This window comes from Alosa alosa, chromosome 18 (assembly GCF_017589495.1).
Source record: "Alosa alosa isolate M-15738 ecotype Scorff River chromosome 18, AALO_Geno_1.1, whole genome shotgun sequence".
In the NCBI taxonomy this organism is placed as follows: Eukaryota; Metazoa; Chordata; class Actinopteri; order Clupeiformes; family Clupeidae; genus Alosa; species Alosa alosa.
This window is the reverse complement of record NC_063206.1, coordinates 15,761,458-15,785,484: the sequence shown is the minus strand read 5'-3', so window position 1 is coordinate 15,785,484 and position 24,027 is coordinate 15,761,458. Positions and strand designations below refer to the sequence as shown.

At 45.4% G+C, this 24,027-nt stretch overlaps 1 protein-coding gene and 1 pseudogene across 1 annotated transcript; both read right to left on the bottom strand.

Moving 5' to 3' along the window:
* Positions 1–151: 151 nt before the first annotated feature.
* On the bottom strand, positions 152–11,214 carry msh6 (mutS homolog 6 (E. coli)). The gene is made up of 10 exons (XM_048269315.1): positions 10,836–11,214; positions 9,738–9,940; positions 9,318–9,493; positions 6,214–8,791; positions 4,580–4,872; positions 2,732–2,849; positions 2,136–2,225; positions 1,877–2,031; positions 632–831; positions 152–441 (listed from the first exon to the last, which is right to left on the bottom strand). The coding sequence occupies exons 1-10, from the start codon at positions 11,087–11,089 to the stop codon at positions 360–362; spliced, it is 4,149 nt and encodes a 1,382-aa protein (XP_048125272.1). The 5' UTR covers positions 11,090–11,214; the 3' UTR covers positions 152–359.
* Positions 11,215–15,869: 4,655 nt separating this feature from the next.
* On the bottom strand, positions 15,870–18,739 carry LOC125311955 (annotated as a pseudogene).
* Between the last annotated feature and the right edge of the window lie 5,288 nt (positions 18,740–24,027).

Here is a 24,027-nt window from a genome sequence, read left to right as displayed (position 1 = left end):
TATCTAGACAGCTGTTTTATTTTTTTGCTTTTTTTTTTGTTTTCCTCTTTTTGGTTTTCCTCCCCCAATCCAAGTGTATTTGGTGACTGTGGGTTCTCATACAGCCTGAATTGTATGCATGTTCCATAACATCTAGACTTAATATATTGTGGAGTATTCAATAACCATTATGTAGATGTTAGTATTAATCAAAAAGGGTATAATTTCCTAGGCAAAGAGGAAAGTGTTTCATTTTTAAAAATAAACTTTATTAGATCATTTCAGTAGTGAATGTTGTGATACATGGGGGTAGAAAAACAGTATGGAAACAGAACTCATGGGAGGGGTGGGGTCAGTGGAAGGAAGCAAGCATGCTTCCATCACAGACTGCCAATCATCTCAACTAGGGGGTTGAACTGCTCCAAGCCGGCAGAGGGATCCTCAGCAAATGCACAGAGCTTCCTGTTGCGAGAGAAGAAAGGGGGTGGGGGGGGGGGGGTTAGTGTGAGAAGTGGGGCATGATTTGGCAAATTAATGAGTGGTTGAACTGTTCAAAATTGCAATCATACAATCAATCTATATATAATATGTGATAAGTTCAGAAGCAAATCACACTGTTGTCTACTACTGAGAATCCACACATAGTTCTTACCTGAAGAGCCGGAGGGTGACCGTGCTCTTCTCAAACTCTTTGGCCTTCCTGTGGCCAGATTGGATGACCGCCTCTGGGAGGCTGGCCAGTCTGGCAGCATTGAAGCCATAGCTCTTGGGACAAGCACCGCCGATGAACTTGTAGAGGAACGTGATAGTCTCCTGACTGGAGTCTTCGCACTCATTCTCGACCATGCAAGCCTGTCAAGGTAGCGGAAAGGGGGAAGACAAGACCGAAGATGCCATGATGTCAATATTGGGCTTACAACCCAGTGGGGTATTCCAAGTACATGGTTCAGAGACAAATCTGCAATTGGCAAGAGTTGACAAATGATCTACAGCCAACTTCTAGATTTACCCAAAGAGCCCTATGACTGTATAAGTTTGTTCTTAGGGCTTGTTCACTTAGACACGTTCTGGTGATGGATTATTTGAGACAAACAGTCCTTCAACACTTGCATACCAGTAATTGTATATGATCACAAAATACTGCCCTCCAGTGGCAAAAAAGAAAGTATGCTGCAGGATGTCAATTTCGACATGCATTTCCAGAAATATTTGGATGATGGAGATTCTTTTAATACTAGAAAACACCTTATCCTTAACTATGATTATTTGATTACCACTTAAAATACTATTAGCAGCCTTCAATCGTTGTTCAATCAACTTGTTCAATGCAAAATATCAAATTGATCCCTGGCCAATAACCTACATTATGATGCCCCCTTGTGGCAAACATGTACAACTAGTGTAAACAAAACAACCAAAAAAAGGACATGTTGGTGCAACTGCATTCAAATGCGCCATTTGGTCATTGCACATTAACACAAGGGCTGGCTGTCTGGATTCAGAATTACAGTAATGTGACAAAAGTTTACCAATAAGTACACATCCAGAATGAGGGATACGTGGAATGGCGAGTCTGACCAAATTACTGTAATCATATATAATCATGATTTTGAAATATAAAATCTCATCATTATGAATATGTTACCATAATATCTGAATGTGGTCCCCTGACATTAGTGAACTGTGGGGAATTCCAAGTATGTGGTTTTATGACAAACCTGAGTAGGTAGACCCAAATGGGTAAACCAAATAGAAGAGCCCTACGGCTTTGTTTTGAAAGGACAATCCTGCAGGGCTCCTCGTGTAAGAGGTTTACCAAAGGAGTACCTAATTAACTCCGTCAGGTTTGTCATTAAACCATGTCCTTGGTGTCCCCTCCAGGCCAGTCAGCACTCACCATGTGGCCTAGTCTGACAGAGGGGTCCTGGGCGCGGTCCTCCACCAGGGAGTGGTAGTGGGTGGAGAAGAGCGTGCGGCAGCAGATCCGTTCGGCCAGCTCCTTCACCACAGCACTGGCAATCGCCGTGCCGTCATACGTGGCTGTGCCCCTACCTGCACAGAAGGCACAAACAATGGCGTTAGGACACACACACACGGAAACAGGACTGTATCTAGGCAGGACAGAGGTTAGCCAGGATGACTGCTAATGGCCTCACCCAGCTCGTCGAGGAGCACGAGGGAGTGTCTGGTGCCGTGCAGGAGGATGCTGGCCGTCTCGCTCAGCTCCACAAAGAAGGTACTCTCCCCTGGAACACAGAAATGAGTCAGAGTTGCTCTCCCACAGGCCATTCCAACTCAGTCAGAAGACTTACATTCAATCATTGTTGACAGCCACGCATCACTGATGTGCATGTTCAATTTCAATTTAATTTCCTTTATAGCGCTAATAATTGTTGAAAGCCAAAAGCCTGAATGGTAAGTTAAACCTTGAGCAGGACCCAGACATGAAATGTGACGCAGCTACAACTACATGGTTATGGTTATTATATGTAGCAGACGCTTTTGTCCAAAGTGACTTACAGAAAATGAACCTTACAATAGTTATAATTAACAGTTAAATGACGTCTCCCAAAGGCAGTGACTGACAATATTAACAATATTAAGACTTACATTCAATCATTGTGTAGTTGGTGAACATCACGATAGTGGAATCAAACCAGCAGAGAGACAGCAGAGTGATCTGATCTGTATGTGGCACTGCCAGTACCATGCTTTGATGCACAACCACCGGCTTGTGTTTTTTTTAACTCACCAGCCATGATGCGGTCGGAGGCCCCCAGGCGGGTGAAGACTCTGTCCACGGGGGTGAAGCGCAGGGACTCGGCAGGCACGTAGCAGCCCAGCTGGCCCAGGATGACCATCAGCCCACACTGGACGGGAAGGAGAGAAGGAGTCAGCAGGTTGGTAAACAACAACAACAACACATTTCATTCAGGGATGTAGTGGAGGCTAAACGCAAGAAAACACAGTTTAACCACCTCTGAAGTTTCAGAAAGAGTTTATCTACCTCTTACCTCAAGAGTTTATTCACCAATTGCAACTTTTAACATTCAAAAACTGTATTATCCACATTCACGATATGTATACTCTAGGAACCATTTAATACCAGGGCAATTCCACGCAAAACCGTCACACCCATAACACCAACACAATGCCATGGTATTTAGTTGCCGTTATGGACGTGACAGTTTTGCATGGAATTGCCCACCACTGATATTGTTATAAACATTGGACAATAACCTCCACCATCATCAAACATGTTCTGAATGCCTTTTTTAAAAATCCAATAAAGCATGGCGCAGTCCACCTCGTGATCACAGAAATCATAGTTTACCCACCTCTTATTTTACCACTACATCCCTGATTTCATTGATAAAGCACTTTTCTACCCAAAGCGCTTTGCTGTGAAGGGGGGTCTCTCACTACAACCACCACCAATGTGTAGCACCCATCTGGGTGACACATGGCAGCCATTTTGTGTCAGAAAGCTCACACCAGTTTGATGTGTAGAGAGGGAATCAACCAATGGCAGGGGGAACACCACTCTTGCGGAAGGTACATTGGTCCTACCGACTGAACGTTCATTTGGAAGCTACATGAAGAGTTAATATTAAACTGATTTCATAATGAATTAAATTTTATCATACGCAGAGAAGAATAGGGATTCAACATGAGACGAATACATCATAGGGATAAAATGTTTAAGGCAAATGTGTTTCATTAGCCTAGAAATCTAGACGCGCCCCTAGCGGCAGCAAATTTTGCTGCCAGGGCTAGTCTAGCAACTCTCCGTTGGCTTGTGAGCTCCAGAAATCGAAACTTAATCAGGGCATTGAAATCGTGTATAGAGTCGTTTGGTGGGCTTAACATAATGATTGATGGCAGAGTTGCAACGGTTTGGCTTGAATTCCCTGCTACTTGAAAACAAATATCCTATTGCGTGCAGAGGGAATTTGAAAGACAACTGATTATCCCGCCCCTCGGACTGAGCACTGCGAACGGTGAGTGCCCAGACCCTACATTTTAATGTGGGTCTGGCTCGCCAGGCTAGTGTTTCATCATTTTGAAGCTATGAAAATAACTAGCAACTGACTGTTCCTAACTGTCAATATGAACTGTATATATTTTACTATAGAGCTGTTGCCTGTTGTGGTACAACTAAGATAAGCAGTGTGCCTGTGTTAAACCACAGTCTCCTTCCTGCCTCACCAAACAAACTGTTGGCACAGGTGGTGGGTGTAGGGTATGCAACAATCAAGCATGAAGGTTGACAAAAACCAACCAGTGAAAAGTTGTATTGATAGGAAAACATGTTTTTAAATATGGTACCAATGACTGATAACCTAGCCTTATTATTCAACACAAATACTTTACTTTTGGGGACATCTGAAAGGTATGGGTGGTGAGAGATGTTTGTTTACTGTGTAACTTTGTTTACTGTGTAACTTCAACTGAGTGAGAGCAACAGGGTTAGTAAGAAACTTGCACAAAAGCTGCATAATTACGTATCAAAAGCATAGCCAACAAAGAATGTCTACATACTAGCAAACTAATTTCCAACCACAGCATCTCACTAACAGTCCTGTCTGTGGAGACCCACCTGTCTCATGAGTGTGGATTTGCCCCCCATGTTGGGTCCAGTGACCAACACACAGGTTGCACTCTCCTTCCCTGCCCAATGGCCCTCGTCCTCCTCCGCGCCCGGGCAGCCGATGAAGATGTCGTTGGGGATGAAGTCGTCCCCGAAGAAGGTCTTGGTGACGCATGGGTGCCGGGACCCCCGCAGGTCCAGGAAGGGGGAGGCGTCCTGGTCGCTCCCCGGGAGCAGCACCTCCGGCCGGGCCATGGGCCCGTCTCCTGCCTGGCTGTACCGCGACAAGCTCAGGAGCACATCTGCCACACACACAATGTACATACAGGCTTATCCTTCAGCAACGTGAACACCATTTGAACCAACACATGTAGCCACATTTTACACTGACTTTAAACTTGACAAATGAGAAATCCCACGCACATACATCCTGTTGTTGCAGGCAGCTCACTGCGCCGGGATTAGTGTGTGCTTCACCTCACTGTGTTCACTGTGTGCTGAGTGTGTTTCACTAATTCACGGATTGGGATAAATGCAGAGACCAAATTTCCCTCACGGGATCAAAAGAGTATAAATATATATATCCAAACTAATTAACAGACCACATAAAGGCCCTTCTCTCTGCATGCGCTGAGCAAATACCCCCTTGACTTGCACTGCTCTCTCACCAACTAATGGAGCACGTATCCTTTTAGCCCCAGCCATGTCTACTCAATTCAGACTAATAAGACACGAAAGAGGCAGCCCGAGTTAGATTAGAGATCAGCGCAATCAACAGTCACCATAGAATGTGCTGCCATAATTCCTCTACCTGGAGGCGGAAGGAGCTTTTGAATATTTAAAGTCTCTGTGTTAAATGAGAACAGATGAGCGAAGACGGGGACGAGGCTAATGATCAGTTTCATAAAAGAGACTCCCGCTCTCGACTGTCGACAGCTCTCATTTTAAACTCTCAGGATCGAAGACATGACTACACACGTCTTCCCCCTTGCGCTTATTCTTCGCTTCATCTGCAGAGCTAATTAATGGCCAAAGGCCGCTTTCGATAGCTCACCGAGATAAATCACCATCATCATCATCATCATCATCATCATCTGGGCAAATACAGCCCGGCTTCCACTAGTAGCGCCGCACTGAAGGCTACAGTGCACTCTTTGCATTCTGAATGAAGGGCGCCAGTGTGGCAATATCAATTATTCAAAGGAAAGCCTCTCTGCTAGCGATGGCCTGTTCTAGAACCGCATTAACAGCCCATTGGAGGGCACTAAACAGAAAGAGGCCGAGGGCCAAGAGGTGGGAAATCATTCGGGCCAAACAAACACTTATTGACACAGCTGGGGCAAATTCCATAATATATTTATGACCCTTCCCCTATCTGCCCATTCAAACAGTTTTGTCCCCGTCCTCCTCCTCCACACAGATGGATTGCATACTCATACACTTATGCTTGACCTCATTATGGAGTAATTACTCCACACTTGGAAGAGCTAATTAAATTCACCACCGTGACCATCTCTTAGAATCTTTGGACTGTGAGAATGAGACCGCGAGTGAGTGTGTTCCACTTTCTCTCAGTGTCTGAGTAGGAGTGTAGGAGTGTGTGTGTGTGTGTGTGTGTAAAAGATCGGACGTTTTTATCATACCGAGCACAGACATGCACTCCACGGCCGACTGCCAGTCCCTGTAGTTCTTGTCGAAGTTGTAGAAGAGCCTCCTCATGCAGTCCTTGAGTGCGGCGTCCCTCTTCTCCTCCCAGCTCTGCAGCTCGGAGAACCAGCGCTCGATCTCCCTGGTGGAGTAGCGCTTCCAGCCCTTCTTCGTGGACCTCACCTCGTACTCCTCCGGGATGTTCCGCTCAGACACGCTGTCCGGGACCTCCATCTGGTAGCGGTTCCTGCCGGTGCCCCAGTAGGAGAGAGTCTTGCAGCCGAGCCTCTTCTTCTGACGGTCCAGGTACTCTTGCAGGTTCCTCTCGCAGTCTTTGACCCCACTCAAGGCCTGATCGTACTCCGGATCGAAGCCGGCCTTGGGGGTTATGACGCCGGTGTTGCGAGCCTTCTGGTGGTCGAAGGCCGTGTCCCAGCGCTTCAGCTCGGGGGAGAGGTCCGGGAAGAGTCCCTCGCCATCGTCCGTCTTCAGGACCAGCACCTGGCGGAGCATCTTGGAGCGGAACCCCTCGGTCACAGCCGACAGGACGGCCACGATCTCCTGCATGGCCTTGAACCCTTCGAGCGCGGCGAGGAAGTCAACGATCTTGCGCTTGCTGTAGACCACCTCCTCGTACATGACGGCCCGGCTATCGGGGTGGTCTTGGCCCTTCGCAGGCATGCCGATGCTGTGAATCTTGCTTAGGAGTCTCTCAAGATCCGGAAGCTTCTTGAGGAGATCGGTCACCTCCGACGCCTGGGCCGGAACGCCCATGAGATCTTCCAAGGCATCCAGTCGATCCGAGATGGAGGACGGGTTGCACAGTGGAGCACACAGCCACTGCTTCAGAAGTCTTTTGCCGAAAGGTGTGCAACAGGTGTCCAGACGCTCCAACAGAGTACCTTCCAGACCACCTGTGGATCCATTCTGGAGAATCTCCAGGTTGGCCAAGGTCACCCCATCTAGGACCATTCGCTGGCGGGTCTTGGCGAAAAAGCTGGACGATCCCTCCGACTTCTCCATCTCCACATCCACTGGAACGTACTCCTCGAAGTTGGCCATGGAGAGCAGCTCGTGGTCCACGAGACACTTCTTCAGGTAGAAGATGCAACCTCCAAGAGCCGAGAGGGCGAGCTCATAGCCCTCTTTAGGGGTAAGGCATAACGAATCGCTCTCGGAGGTCATGCTTTTCAGTGTGGACGGGAGGGCGGCGCCTCCAGAGTCTTCGCTCTTCTCAGCGCTCTCTTTGAAGTAGTTCTCCTCGGCCAGGGCTTTCAGAGTTTTCTGGGCATCCCAGAACTGCGAGCTGGCGCTGAGTCCCTCCTGGATGGCCGAAGACAGCGAGGCCTTGAGGATTTTGCGTGTCTCGGCCGACGGGTTGCCCTTCTCGAAGAGCACCTGCGCCGGTGTGTAGTGGGCCGCCAGCGTGCGCAGGCGTGAGCAGTGCCGGTCGTCGCGGAACTGGCCCACATAGAACTGGCCCACCGAGGTGTCCACAAAGCACACGCCGTAGGTGTGCGACTGCCCGCTGCCGCCCTCGCCCTCAGCCCGTTCCTTTATGCTCAGCAGGCACTTGCTGTGGCTCTCGGACGGCTCGCCGTCCAGCACGCTGTAGGTCTGCGTGCCGCGCGTGATCACGCGGCACACCTCGCGGCGCACCACTCGGTCGAACTTGGTGGGCCGCGCCATTTTCTTGCAGCGCGCCTCCATCATGTCGGGCGTCTCCGTCTGCTCCACGCGGGCCACCTTGTAGCCCTTCTGCACCAGCACGTCCGAGAAACGGCCGAAGGCGATCTCGGGGAAGCCCGAGTGCGCCCACGCGCCCTTCATGAAGGTGAGGCCCAGCTCGTTGACGCCGATGACCGCGTCCATGTGGTAGAGCTCGTAGAACTTGCCCACCTTGTAGAAGAGCACGGCGTCGAACATCTTCGACTTGAGCTCCCACCAGCGGCGCATGCCCGGCGTGGTGCGGTTCAGGAAGTCGTCCGGCACGTAGAGCGTGGTGGGGTCGTAGTCCTCCTCGGACTGCCGCCGCCGCCGCGTGTCCTTCCTGCGGCCCTCCTGCAGCCACTCCAGCTTCTCGTGGTCCCACACGGTCACGGCGCCTTCCATTCCTCCGGCACCGCTGCTCTCACTGTCAAAGGTGGTCGGCGCTGAGAAGGCCGAGAGTTTGGACTTGGCACCTGCCGACGCAGATGAGGCGGCTGAGACGTTTCTCTTGGGTGGTTCTGAGGGAGACAGCGCCTTGGGCTTGGCTTTCGCGGGCTTTTCCGTGGGACGCTTGCGCTTTAGGGGCTTGACGGGGCTGTCCGGTTCGGTCTCTGGCTCGCTCTCCTCTTCCTCCTCCTCAACCTCTTCCTCACCGCTGCTAGCACCGTCCTCATCCTCTTCGCTGCTGCCTTCCGCCTTGTCGGGCTTGAACTCGTCGCCAGAGTCTTCGCTGTCGGATGCCACCACGATGCGGCGCCGTTTGGACTTCTGGCCTTTCTCAGTGGCCACCCGGGATGAGCGTCGCCCGGACTTCACCTCCTCTTCCTCAGACTCCGCCTCATCACTCACGGTGGAGTTGTCAACCTGCAGTATAAAGTGGTCTACTTAAATTCAACAAAACATTTAATGTGTATATGCCAACATCTCAAGTTGGAGTCTTTGCTACATGCAACGTATAAGTACATATTGTATGTATTGCTACTACTTATGGTATACTATAGCAAAGTCTAGTAATTTTTTTTCACATAGATCTCCGTTTCTCAAGGTCACCAAGTACTGTCGGTATGAAAACAATTGGTTTTAACTAGCTTGAGTTGCTGCAGCCAACAGTTAGAGCTTCCAGCCAGCTACGTTGCTACACTAATGTTCATGAGCCCCCATGTTCATGCCCCCAGAGTGTAGCGCTGTAGCTGGCTACTTTAGCTGTTTGCTGCAGTAACTCGAGCTACGTAAAACCGATCGTTTCGTAACGACAGTACCCGGTGACCTCGAGAAACGGAGATCTACGTGAAAAATCGTGTTATATATTTTTTTATTAATAGCACCATCATGTAGTACTAAGTTATTTATCACCACCACCTCCATCCACCTGTTCTTTGAAGTGCCTCACCTCCATCTCATCTTCCTCATCTTCCTCATCATCAGATGGATCTGTGCACAGTGGCATCTTCAGTCTCTCCTCTGTACTTTTGGCCATGGCAGCGTCTGCCAGCTCCATGGCGCGCCGAATCACAGGCTTCCCACTGAAGAACAAGCCTCCTGATTTAGCCTCAGTGCTGTTTGAACCTGGCATGGACAAAACGGTAAACAACGGTTATCGTTATCTTGTTGAAGGTCAACAACACTCTCAGATTAACCCTTAACACGCCATACTTACCTGATACTTTACTAATCATAAAAGCAGTGGTACAAACCTACACCCAAGATTATATTTTCAGTCAGTCACACATCTACAGTGAGTTTTTGGATTTATAAACTGGTAGATTACACAAATGTACTCCAATGCTGCTGTACACTTCAGCACACTTACCTTGATATTCTCGCACATATTTGGTGCTGACCCAGCCTCGGGTTGGGGGCTCATCAAAGAAGTGGACATGGAGGCGCTGGTCTCGGCCCTTGCCCCGCATCTGTTGGCCGCTTAAAGGCTGGGGCACCACCATACAGGGCCACCAGGGGTGCCCTTCCAGCTTTGTCCACACCAGACCACCGGCACTGAAGGTGCATGATGGACTACACAAGAACAATGTGTTAGAGACCAGACTGGGCCTGAGAGGATTGAGAGGACCTACAGAGGACTACAACTCTGAATGTAGACGAACAAGCAAGATGCATTCTTAGAAACATTACAGCTACACTCAAGCATATTGTATTCGTAAGTGCCATATATCTACTAGTTTGATGTAGCTTAAACTCCTGAATTTTGCAGCTGTAAAACAGAGAAATCATGATCAACAAACAAGTGTATTTTTGCCACCATCACAAGATTGCACAAGAATGACAAGACGTGCAAAGAAAATGATAACGCCCCTCGAAAAGACCAAGTGCAACACAAACATTACTTGATCGAACACAAAGTAAAACAACTAAACATGTCTCAAATGTGCCGTGCCAACCAGGTAACGCAGTCATTAAGAGAAGGGCCGTGCAATCAAAAAATACAACTCATGGCCAGACCACAGCACTAAGCCCCCTCCCTCTTCTAAATTTTCCTAAAATTCCCGCCAGCAAATCGGCTCAGGCCTCAGGAGGAAATGCTCAATATGGGTCACTGTGCAGCCATCTGGTTCTGCGACATCGTTAGCAAGGCACTTAGCTATCTATTGACCAACATTGCAATCGACATTTCGTACATTAACTTGCCATCTACAAGTCAACAAGGTCACTATGCTACCCACCACACATGGGTGACACACGTAAACAATAACTTTCATACAACCGCACCAACAAAACGTTCAGTTCAAAAAGCAATATTAATCACTTCACGAGTAAACAACATAGGCAGCAACCAGGTTAGCACTACTGGTTATCTTACGACCAGGTGTGCAACAAAACTGCTAAAGTAAATTGTGCCAATCCCCACACTCCATCGCTAAATTATCACGAATAGCACAATTGAAAAACTCACCTTTTTCGAACAACATTTGAAGGAGTTGTTTTCCCGAACAAGTTATTTAAGCCTGCTTTTGTTGAGGTTGCCTTGGGCTTTGCCGGCGTCTTTTTGCCGGATTTTGCTGCTTGTTTGGCCTCCTCTTTTGGAGATGTGTTAGACTTCTGCACCGAGGAAGGCAAATCAGCCTCGACAGGTGATGGACTTGGCTTACTTTTAGCAGCAGGCGGTGATTTAGTAAAAAAGTTGAAAAGTGAACTCTGTTTCGCCATTTTGCGTATATTCTCTAATAGCTATTTCGAGGATATACGTTAAGAAGATCTTGCATAATGCAGGTTAGCCCACTCTCGACAACATGCAAGCATGCTACAGTCTTCGCGGGAAATCTGCCACCAGAGTGAAACGGATGTGGGATGGACTCCTTCGGTCATCGGCTTTTTTTAGCCAATGAGAGTCTGGATTTCCTTTGAACACACCGGAAACATTTTAGACGCACTGGCACTGTCTGTTGAGCTCCTGACCTGATGAACCTTTCTCACAGTTGAACAAGTAATCGCACTGTTGTTTTTAGTTACATGGTTTGAATGCATTTAAGTGAGGGTAAGTTTTAAAATAACGAATGTTTCCATGTCTTTTACATAGGTCCCTTATAATGACGTTTCCCGAACTTCCAACATTGACCGGCAGAGAGCAGACGTCGTCTTGTTGCTGATGTTGATGTCCAAAGTCTGGTTTGTCTGTCAATAACATTCTTTGAAGATGACAAAGAACAAAGAAATGTAGGTGAAGATCACCTTATGTCAAATGTTAAAAGTGTTTTCTTATATATATAAAAACTTCACATGAAGTTTCCAGCCAGGGAAACAAATGTTCTTGTGCAAAACAAGGACCTGGTATAGGCCTATGGAGAAGGGGGGCAACATGGAGGCCTTTAGTGGTGTGATTGTGATTGTAACTTCTGGAAATAATATAACCTACTCTGGTTTTCATTAGCCTTATATTTGTTAACGGATTGTCTATGCTCTTTGGACAGCACATCAGTGAATGTCAGAGAGCTCAGGTGTCCATCTCCTCAGTTATCTTTTACCTCTTATTCCGTTCTTTTGGGCTCTCATTTAAAAAAATGTTGGTCCAGCCAAGTCCGGTCTATGCGGTCACAGAAGACCAGTGCTAGGTAGCACGACACAAAGACAGCTTCTTCCCCCAAGCAGTCACTCTGTTGAACACTCAGAAACAGCCCCCACCCTTGCACTGAACAAAGTCATCAACATTGTTCTGCATATCTACCTCATGTGTACTTCAATCTTACAGTTACAATATTGTTATTAATACATTATCATTGCACTGAACTGCCTTGCACTATATTTAGATTTAATCTTAAACCTCAGTCTACAGTATATGATATTGCACTATTCCCACCCTCTTTTCAATTGTATATTTCATCTGGCCTGTGCCTGTTGAGGTGTCCACGACTTGGCAAGCTTGACAGGGACAACAAGGAGGCGGACATCCCCAGCCGCAATGTACAGATGTAAATATTGTATTTATTCTTAACCATACTCCTGAAACGGGACACAGCTAAAAATACTGTGAGTCATTGTATAATTATGCACGCCTATGTTAGGTCTCTGTATTTTTTCAGATAAAATATCCTTTTTTCAGATTGTGGATGTATTTATTTATTTATTTATTTATTTATTTATTTAATACTGATCTATATGGCCCCCCTCTGCCTCTCTCTCTCTCCTGACCACATATTCACTCATGCTGTCTCTAACACATGTGGGCTACATGTGCTGTCTGACAAAGCTTACACTCCTAGATATTACAGCAACAGTATTGTTTCTGTTCATTTATGAAAATGACACAGCTTTTCTCACTTTCTGAACGAATATGTTTGCAAGCACATATGGAAGAAGGCCCAATCAACATGAACTCAAAACTGGATAAAAATAACACAAGCAGTGTTTGAGATGTTGAGTCACCATTGTCTCTAGGATGAATCATGACACGATGTACAGTACACACACTGTGTGCTACAATATGCATGTAGCCCTGTGAGCTGTGGGGCTTGTGTTTTCATCTGCAGTGTTTCTTTGCATTGTTGGGGTAGCATCTGTCAGCAATGCAATATCACACAGTTGTATAAATAGGACCTCAGTGGGTCGTATGGTGTTGTGTTGCAGTAGCCATGGGGGAGATCCAAGGGAGCAAGAGGAGAAAAAAAGATAAAGGAGCCATTAGACCTTTAAGAGTGGTATGTATAAATCAGATGTTAAAAAGGGGAGCACCTAGAATTGGCCAGGCTTCGGAGGAATCTGAATAGGGAAATATGCATTATCTTCACAAGAAAGTCATGTCAGAGACAAGAGATAACATGGGCACATGCTGGCATTTCAAGAGTTCAGTGTGAAATGACACATTGTCCTCATGACTGGTGCTATTAGATTTTGTGCACATGAAATAGAATAAAGGCTAAACAAGGAAAGTGATTACCCCCTTCTCTCTCTCTCTCTCTCTCTATCACTCTTTCTCACACACACACACAGTAAGTGAGAGTTAGGCTGAAAACAAACTTCAGAATTTCCTGGAAAGCCATTTTGCAGAGGCCTTGAAGGGCATGGGAGGACAAGGTGTCGTCAGCATACTGGAACTTACAGTGATGGCACAGAATAAATGTCCTCTTAAGATTATCTCTAACTCTCATTTCTCCTGAGATCTGCAATTCTCCATCAGCAATTCGCCATTTCCCTTGGCACAGTACCGGCGCAAGAGCTCCAGTGAGCAGGATGGTGGTGGTAGGTAGTATTTAATTTGGCATAGGGGTGCTTTGCAGTGTTTATTTTTATTTAGCAGCATCCCTGGTTAATTGGCAGCTGCTTAACCCATTTAAGCCCACATTTTTCCCAGACATGCAAATATGCAAATCATGTGTTATTAGCAACCCTTTGAAGTAATCAATATTTTTTTTTTTTTTTTTAAATGTAGAAAAGTAGATTTTCAATTTTATCACTTTACAATTGTGACCGGTGGGATAATATGCGAATACTCAATTAAAGGTTGCTCAAATTGCTTTTTTGTTTAAAATAAAGGTATTCTGACAGGAGTTTTCAAACTGATATGAACACTGAGACCAATGGCAATAATGAAAAATATGTAAACTTTGTTTATTTACCAGGAGCTTCAGCTCGTTAAAATAGAACCCTGAATGTGTATGTCTGTGCGTGCGTGTGTGTCTGCATGTAGTTGTGAGAGTTAGTGTATATATGGTCTGTGTGTGTGTATCTGCATGGGGTGTAAGAGTTAGTGTGCATATTGTGTGTGTGTGTGTGTGTGTGCGTATATATATAGGCTATTTTGTCCCTTGAGATACGGGACAAAAGCACTTTTGAAAAGTGACAAACAAAAAATCGATACTACATTAATTTGAATTGGATATCATCATAAACATAGATCTCATCTATCATGCCTGAAAAGGAACAGGTTTTTTTATTAACCACTTTTTATGAAAATTGACATTTACTGACTTAGTAACTTGTCATTTGTCAACTCCGTCTAATACATGAAAATATGTTTTTGTGTGTGTTTGATCAATTCAACAACACTGTAAAGTCTTTAAGTGTGTAGAAATGGTGTGCTTTAGCAAGGTTTAGTGATAAATTGCATTGTATACACTTTTAATATCATTATGACCGCCGCTAGCGAAGCTAGCGAAAATGATCATATAGGGATTGTCAACGTTTTTTTTTTGTTGTTTTTTTTTTCGTCATCTACTTCCTGAATTTTTGGTCAACGATACCGGGACACCCAACCACCGGGACACATGAAATTTGGTGGGTATGTAGCCCCACTAGACTTTTCGGAAAAAAATAGTTTAGTCCCCCCTCCCCGTGCTGGGCCCCGAACCGCAAAAAAAGCAGTTTTTCCTAAATAACTACCTGAACCGTGGCACCGAGGATGAAGAATCTTTTATGGTATGTTGGTCTCAAGGGCCCACATCAATCTGGCCCATAATCACTCATTTGTGATTTGCCCCCTCCCGGTAAAAAATGAAAATGCAATATTATTCTGCTTTAATCGCCCCTATCTTCAGTTAAGATGTTCAGAACTGCACCAAATTTTATTTGTATGATTGACCTGGCATTCTCTGGGGGTATGCCAAGTTTAAAATAGAATTTCATCCATGGGGGTCTTAAAAAATTGATTATGTGTACATTTAGTGACTGTACACTCATTGGCCTGTAGATGGCGGTGCACACATATACACATGCACACACACACAGGCACCCACATACTATCGGTATTAGAACGGCCATTACATAATTACAAATTCAGTAGGATTAAAAGAAAGCCAAAATATATATTCATCATTGTTATGTTGCTTCCTAATGGCTTTATATAGACAATTCTATATTCGCACCAGAGCAACACTCACACGCTTTTGCTGGTTCACTCACTTCTTCTAGACTGGTTTATTGCATACGAGAACTCAACCAATTACAGAACACTGATGCGCCCTAGTGGTCACTATTTATATAGCACAACATTTAGCTACATACATAACATTTCCTCCCCACTAAGATAGGTTGTCCCTTAACACAAAATATATTTTCTTTAACACAACCTAAATGTTACACTTTTCCGTGCACAACATAAAAAGTACATTTGTACAGTTTTCTTTTTCTTTGTACAACAAAATAACAATGAGGAGTTATCTTACTTTCGGTATAACTATGTTGAAAACAATATGTTCCAAAACTCAACCTGTACTACAAACTTCTGTGAGCTAATCACTGTTCACTCATCACGGTAACGTACTGGTGGTTTTGTGATCCTCACAGGATAAGCGTTTCACAGTCTCTGTTACCTGCGTTATGTCCCGTGGGTGGTGGTTCAGGGGAATGGTGTGTATTTGATGGTTTGATGATCTCAGGAACTTGATCATCATTCTTTTCTGGTGGAGGTGTATAAGGGTGCATTGTGGTACAACTATCACTCTGGGGTAGTAACACCTGTGGGATTACAGGAAGGTTCACCGCAGTCTGCTGAGGCTCAGGCTCCGGGCGTGTCAGCATCTGGTCCACATGACGTTTCCATACCCCTGGTGATCCCACATTTACCTTGTACGACACCGGTCCTGTCTTTTCTAACACCTTGTGCCCACTTTTCCTCCCCTTTCCTATAATCACGCACAAGGACCGGCTCCCCAACATCAAACTGTCTGGCCCTAGAGTGACGTTGGCGGCGTTGTTGTTGGGCATCCTGTGACCTGTGAACTGCTCCAGCAACACTGGGTTTCAGGAAATCCAGTCGAGAACGCAGCCTGCGCCCGAGGAACAACATAGCCGGCGTTTCTTTCGTTGTTGCGTGAGGGGTGACTCGGTAAGTCAGTAGAAACGCATCAAGTCGCTGACGCACACGTGCTATGCCTTTGGATGCTTTTAAGGCATGTTTGAACGTCTGCACAAAGCGTTCGGCCAAGCCATTGGTGGCAGGATGGTATGGCTGGAGCCGGATGTGCTTGACTCCATTGGACTTCAGGAACACACTGAATTCTTCAGCATAGAACTGTGGTCCGTTGTCACTCACAAGAATGTGTGGAATGCCATAGCGACTAAAAAGGCCCCTGAGCACTTGAATGGTCATGCTGGCAGTGGTGCTGTCCATGATGTGCACCTCAGGCCACTTAGAATGTGCATCCACAGCGACCAAGTACATTTGTCCTGGTCCATGGACCTGCAAATGGACCTGCAAAGTCCACATGTATCCTTTCCCAAGGACTGGAGGGCCACATCCAAGGGTGTAGAGGTGCTAGCCTAGGCTCTTTTTGTACGCTCTGACAGGAGTGGCAAGATTTGGCCTTGAGCTCAATTTGAGAGTCTATGCCAGGCCACCAAACATAACTGTGTGCCAAGCTCTTCATCCTCACTACACCTGGATGTGCTAAGTGTAGCTCTTCCAGAACCCGGGGGTGCAGTTTAGGTGGCACGACCACTCTCACACCCCACATAAGGCATCCCTGTTGTATTGTGAGATCATGACGGCGCAACAGATAGGGCGACATCTCTTCACCTGCTCCCTTTGCAGCTGGAAAACGACCAGTTGAGACCATTTCTAAGACACGAGACAAGGTGGGGTCAGACAAGGTGTCACATCTGATCTCGGTACTACTGACTGGTAGTGTGTCCAACTGAGATGTGTAGAATACCTCTACTGCGCCCCACTTCTCTTTATGAGTGTAGGAGAGTGGTAACCGTGACAGTCCATCGGCATTTGCATGTAATGTACCTTTCCGGTATTGAATGGTATAATCATGTGCTGACAGGAGGAGCCCAGCGCCAGCATTCGGCGGCAGCCATTGACGGTGTACTTTTCAATGGACTCAGGATGGAGGTCAGCGGGCGATGGTCAGTGAGTAGGTGAACTTGTTACCATAGAGGTACTGGTGGAACTTTATGCGTTACTCAAAGACTATCGCTAGCGCCTCCTTCTCGATCTGGGCGTAGTTTTGTTCCGCCTTGCTGAGCGTTCGAGATGCATAGGCTATTGGTCTTTCCTCACCATCAGGCATGACGTGCGAGAGCACAGCTCCGACCCCATAAAGGCTTAAGCATCACACGCCTTGGCTGGCAGCTTAGGATTGTAGTGGGTCAATACCTCCTGTGATACAAGTAGTGCTTTAGATGTCTGGAATGCTGACTCACAGGCTGACGTCCACTGCCATTTCTTCCCTTTATTTAACAGTTCATTCAGTGGTTTCATGACAGTGGCTAAGTCGGGAATGAAACGTCCGTAATAGTTCAGCATCCCTAGGAACGAACGTAGCTGACTGAGATCACCTGGTGCAGGTGCTTCCACAATGGCACGTACCTTCTCTGGTGATTTGTGGAGTCCAGCTGCGTCAATGATATGGCCCAAGTATTCCACGGACTCCTGGAAAAACAGGCACTTCTCTGACTTGAGATGCAGACCCTGTTCCTCTAGCCTGCCCAGGACTGCATCCAGAGTTTTTAGGTGAGTCTGTTCGTCAGGACCACTGATCAGGATGTCGTCCAGGTAACAGTGCGTGTACGGCAGTCCGAGAAGCACTTGGTCCATAGCCTTTGTGAAATAAAGCGGGCGATGATGCTACTCCAAACGGTAAGCGGTTAAAACGAAATAGCCCTTTTTGTGTAGAGATAGTCAGCAGCTCCCTAGACTTCTCTTCTACCTCCATCTGTAGATAGGCATTTGATAAGTCTAACTTACTGAATCGTTGACCTCCTGCTAGAGAGGCAAAAAGGTCTTCAATACGTGGAATTGGATACTTATCCACGCACAGAGCTGGGTTGAGGGTGACCTTGAAATCTCCACAAAGTCTCACTGTGCCATCCTTTTTGCTGACAGGCACCACGGGCGTGGCCCAATCACTATGCTCCACTGGTGAGATCACCCCAAGCTCAGTCAGTCGTTTTAGTTCGGCCTCAACTTCGAGGGTCGAAGAGCATATGGCACGCTATTCGTGGTGGACAGAATTTGGGTACACTGTTAGGTCTAATAGTCAATGTGGCCTTAATTCCCTTCATTGTGCCTAGCTTTTTAGAGAAAACAGCAGAGTGTCTCTTTAACACCGTCTCCAAGTTGTCTTTCTCTCTCTGCTCAATTGCATGCACAGTCTTTAAGTCTTTCCAGTTCAGTTTAATAACTCTCAGCCACTCTCTACCAAACAGTGCGGGTGCATCAACTTTAACTACATACAAGGGCAAATCAGCACATTGCTTGTTTAACTTTACTTGCACCTTGATGACCCCTTCTGGTGCCAAAGGCTCTCCAGTGTATGTCTTGAGCATGATATCAGTGGGCTGCAGTGGCAGTTGGCCCAGCATGCTTCTGTACTGTTCCCGTGGAATCAGAGACACAGCAGCCCCTGTATCCAGTTCCATCTCCATTTTCTTTCCATTTACTACAGGCAGCACTGATATTCGTGAATATTTCCCTTTTTGTGACATGGAATACAGTCCCAACTCACAGTCAGTGTCAGATTTATTTTCCTCACTTTCGCTTTGATCTTCTCTTGCCTCAACGTGATAAATTTTCTTCTTTCTATCTTTTAGACTGCGCTTAATTGCATTACCTTTCTGTTCAGGTTTTTCCACTTTCTGTTTCCATTCTCTGTCTCGGTTGCTTTTGGCTTTGCTCTTACACATGAGCTTAGTGTGGCCTTTCCTCCCACACTGGTGGCAGTCACGATATTTGTACCAGCAGTCCTCATCAGTATGGTTAGTTTTCCCGCAACGGCGGCATTTTGGGGAAAACACCGCGTTCACTTTGAGCGAGCCACTTAACTGCTGCACGTCGCGCGCCGCTGTCTCTGCAGATACAGCATAATCGAGTGCTTTCTGAAACGTGAGATCTTTCTCAGTCAAAGGCTTCTGTACAGTTTCACTCTTAAGTCCACAGACAAATCTGTCCCTTAGTGCGTCTTCCAAGTAAGCACCGAACTCACAATGTTCCGAAAGTCTTTTCAATACCGCGACATATTGTGCAACTGTTTCCCCTTCCCCCTGATTTCGCTTGTGAAACCGGAATCTCTCCGCAATCACGAGCGGCTTTGGATCGAAATGGGCCTGCAACACCCTCACAATACGGTCATAGTCCATCTCCCCAGGCTTGTTAGGAGCAACCAAACTTCGAAGTAGTCCATAATGCCGGTCCCAGCACACTAAACAGCACAGGCACTTTCTTTGCATCCCTAATCTCATTTGCCAGGATGTAATGTTCAAAACGTTCAATATACGTTGCCCACTGCTCACCGGTTTCATCAAAGGGATCCATATGTCCAATTATTCCCGCCATGATGTGTCTGCTTCTAGTGGCTTGCACTGTAACGTTAGACTCTTCGGAAGAAGACCGACTCATCACCTCCTAACAGCTAGCACTAAGCTCACTAGCTAGGTGCTTCCAGCGTGGTTGTTCTTTTTCTTTGTCCAAACGCGTGACCAACATCGGCAGTTCACTCGCCGATGCAGTGAAAAGTCTTCAGGACTACACAACTCGTCGCCAATTTATGTTATGTTGCTTCCTAATGTCTTTATATAGACAATTCTATATTCGCACCAGAGCAACACTCACACGCTTTTGCTGGTTCACTCACTTCTTCTAGACTGGTTTATTGCATACAAGAACTCAACCAATTACAGAACACTGATGCGCCCTAGTGGTCACTATTTATATAGCACAACATTTAGCTACATACATAACAATCATCATCATGGCTGCATTTCAAGTAGTCGTTTGTCCACTAGATGGCGCATCGTTGCAGTAAGACGTAATTTTGTTAGAAGTTAAACGTGGGTTGGAATAACAATGGACGCTTCCTACAAGGACTATAGTTTACCGCAGAGAACGTCTAATAAGGATAGGATGATGTTCACATGAAATGTAATTCCCATTTCTTCATGAAGCCGAAATAAATCTGAGGATGTTTATCGGACATGCTTGGTTTTTACTGCAGGTACGTTAATCTTATAATATCAATAAGGACCTAGGTAATGTTACCGTTAGCGTTGGTTGAGTGATGGAGGCCAATTTGATTGATTGCATTTGTAGAAAACTATAAATGCGGTTATACCAAGCAAATTGATAGCAGCACTGTAATTGTATCTTTCGACTGTCATTTGTTGCATGTGCTACAAAAAAAATCTGTTCATTGGAAGATTTACCAACGTTACACCGGTCTGATACAGTTTTGCCTATACATGAGTGAGACTGAGACGCCTGTTTATTTTGTTTTAAGTGCGTGCAGGGTGTGAGAGGGGAATCAATGTGCTTTGATTCCAGCTTGGTAGTTGTAGTCTGTGAAATTAAAAAGCACGTGTGTGTGAAGTATCCAAACAATGACACCTTCATTTCATTATGGCTGCTTTAGCAACACACCTTAAGCTACTGTGTAGTGGGTCCCATTTAGAAGTGGCTACTTCATTCGCGCTTTCCTTGACTCATGGAGCTGCGTGAATTTTATTACAACTTTTCGCCACGATATGGCAGTTTAAGTCCGCTTGATACTGTAAGGCGTAAGCCATTGGTTTCCAAAGGAGATTTTATTTGTGTCGCCAGCATAGCCTATTGACCATTTATGTTGTAAATAGGCCTACCTTATAAGCCTACCTGTAGCTTAGGGAAGCTAACAGCTTTCTATTAGGATAGTGTGTTAGTTACAGTTTTGTCATAACTCCCTGATGCATTTTTGCATTTAGAATAGCCAGAGCGTGAACAATATCGGGTGCCTATGGACTAGGCTTGGTGAACCCAGCCTGATCTGCCCGCTATTTATTTGGACCTCAGTTACACAATGCAAGGGAACATGAATCAGCCTATATTTGCACGAACAATAACGGACAACAGCTCTTCAACTTTGGCCCGTTAAAATGTGTATGAACAGTCTAGCGACGCATTTCATCAAGGCCCATTTGGACATGTCAGTTATTTGCACCACTAGATGTAAAACAGCATTTCGTTTCAGACTACTGTTACTTAATTTGTGCATTAACAATAACGTTTCAGACTACTGTTACTTAATTTGTGCATTGACAATAAAGTATTACATGAACTAAAGATGACTAAAATCTTATGTAGAAGAAGAAACATTCACAAAAAATCCATTCATCCAAAAACGACCTTTGTTTTTGATAGCTGTTGAAAACGGCACGGAACTGATAGAGATGTTTTTGTTTATAAATAAATAAATAAATAACATTATGCTGATACCTTTTGCTTTTCCCAAATACAATGTGTACAGCCTACAGGTGTAAGTGACCTTTCATCAATCCAGTTGCAATGGATGAACTGTGATGAACTGCCCTACTTGTGATTGTTTAGAGATGTTAAAGGTTTTATAACAATGCTACATCTTCTTTGGCTATTCTACAATCTATTCACCTTTTCAGCACCAGTAGGCTACTCTCTGTGCAGCCAAGACACACACACTCAGGCATGCCAAACAAGCATACACAAAAGTTTCAAGAGTGGGGGATGGAGTAAAATATGGAGACAAATTGAAGTGTGATTTATTTTCGCGGAACGGATGTACAGGACTGCGCGGCGGTCATATTTTGTACCGCTATGCGGTACATCTAGTTTTACATTGTTTTGGAATAAGCCATTTTAAATTACCTTAATTTAGTTCACTATTTTTTTAATCAGTGCTTTTGTGCACACACGACACTGATGCATGTAGATAAGTTGGTGTTTTAATGTATGAACACACTCAATTGAACAAAAGAAACATAAATTTTTTTTTTTTCATAAAGATGAAAAACCTCCATCTTACGGGGTTGACACACAATTGACGGTGTTGACAAACTAATCGAGAATCAAACTGATTAAAGATATTTACCTAGTTTTGACATGGCAGTATCAAGGGAAATGGTATCAAACTTCAAAGAAAGAGTTTCTACAGGACCTCAGGCAAGTAAGTTCTATGATTTGCTCCAATTTCTCTCAGCAAGTAAGTAAATCATTACTGCCTTTGGTGTAGAGCCAAGTATTAAATATTTATATATAATAGTTTGTCTAACCTGCGGGACTTGGGCATTGGACAAGAGGTGTTGAACATGCCTACGCTCTATGAAGTCCATAACATCAGGGGCTATGGCATAGAGCTGGTCTGGCTTGCTTGGAGGGGACAAGCTATCCCTGCTGTTTCAAAATCTTTCACTGGACAGAAACCGACATCCCTCCTCCTAGCCTAGTCGCCTGCTGTAGTTTTACTGGTCACCTTGCTATTTTATAGTTGTATCAGGTTGACTTTGACTTTATAGTTGACTTTACATTATCCTATGTGGGCCTAACACTTCAGCCATTTGGAACAGAAGAACACACCAGAATAGGCCTGCTTAGTAAGCAGGATTTGATGGCTGCATTGCAATTCAATGCGGAAGTAATCCAAGTATTCAGAATATGTTACTCAGATTGAATACTTTACAAAAATAAATTATTTGGGCATGTATTCTGTATTCTGTAACAGAATACTTTTTGAAAGTATCCTTCCCAACACTGCCTACATCTCATGAGTCCCATGCGCTTTCCCACCAGTGGAGCTAGTTGGCTAGTTGATCAAACTTTTGCCAACTTAAAAAAAAAAGCTTAACTCCAGTCGCGATTCAAAGACCGCTGTTTTCCAGCACCCATCTTCTTTGTTTTCAAGTAGCAAGGAATTCATGTGGAACCGTCGCAACTCTGTCATCATAATGTTAAGCCCGCCCACCGACTCTACACACGATATGATTGGCCTGATCGAAGTTTGATTTTCCAGCTCACAAGCCAACAGAGAGTTGCTAGACTACCCTGGCTACAAATTACATTTGCAGCTGCTAGGGTACGTCTAGATTTCTAGGCTACCCTCCTCCTATATTTAGGGTGAAAATTGGCAGTAGGACCACAAGAATGCAAAAACTCAACTTTCACATCTTGGTGTTCTATATCTACATCAATGGACTTTCCTAACCACCAGTGATCATCATACACCACTGCCAGCCTATCCCCTATCTCAATACTGTTGATAGTTATATTAACAGTAGCACCCCCAGGATCTTTCAATGGCTCCTCTTCCATTTCATCCACCAAATCTTACATTTCATCAACCGAATCCCCTGCTTCTCCCAACTCGTCAAGACTTCCAAATGCTGCTCTCCCAGGAACACTGTGCTGCTGGGGTCTTCAGGGGTGGTGTTGGATATCAGATCAAAGGGCTGTCCCCCTTTCGATAAGCTGTGTCTTCCACCATCACACTTCTGTCCCATCCATCACACTTCTGTCCCATGAGAACCCAGCGGGGGAAGTGAGACATGCGTCGTTAGGATGTCTCTGGGTCTGCGACTTCGGAGTCTGTAAACAGATCTTGAAAATACATGTAGCTTTGGAGCAAAATGTTTTAGCTGTCATTCCAGTACTAATAAGCAAATGATCATTCAGTGGAGTTCAACATTTTTCAAAGATGACGTCAGCTGCAGTCAGGTCTGTCTTGACCTCTCAGTTATACCTCCAAACACGCAAACAATACAGTACATGAACTTTGAGGCTTGTGATGCCTCAGAACAGAATTCCTAGTAATAATGTAAACATTTCTTATGACAGTGTATATATATATATATATATATGTGTGTGTGTGTATCTGCAGGTGGGTGTTTGAGAGCAGCAGGCAAAGTGCATGTCGCGTGCAATGTGAAGTCCC

Coding starts and splice junctions, on each gene's coding strand:
- msh6 (XM_048269315.1), bottom strand. CDS start 11,089: ATGGCGAAACAGAGTTCACTTTTCAACTTTTTTACTAAATCACCGCCT. Junction 9,494..9,737: donor ATATGTGCGAGAATATCAAG/GTAAGTGTGCTG, acceptor TGTCCATGCCAG/GTTCAAACAGCACTGAGGCT. Junction 832..1,876: donor CTGTCAGACTAGGCCACATG/GTGAGTGCTGAC, acceptor CTACCTTGACAG/GCTTGCATGGTCGAGAATGA.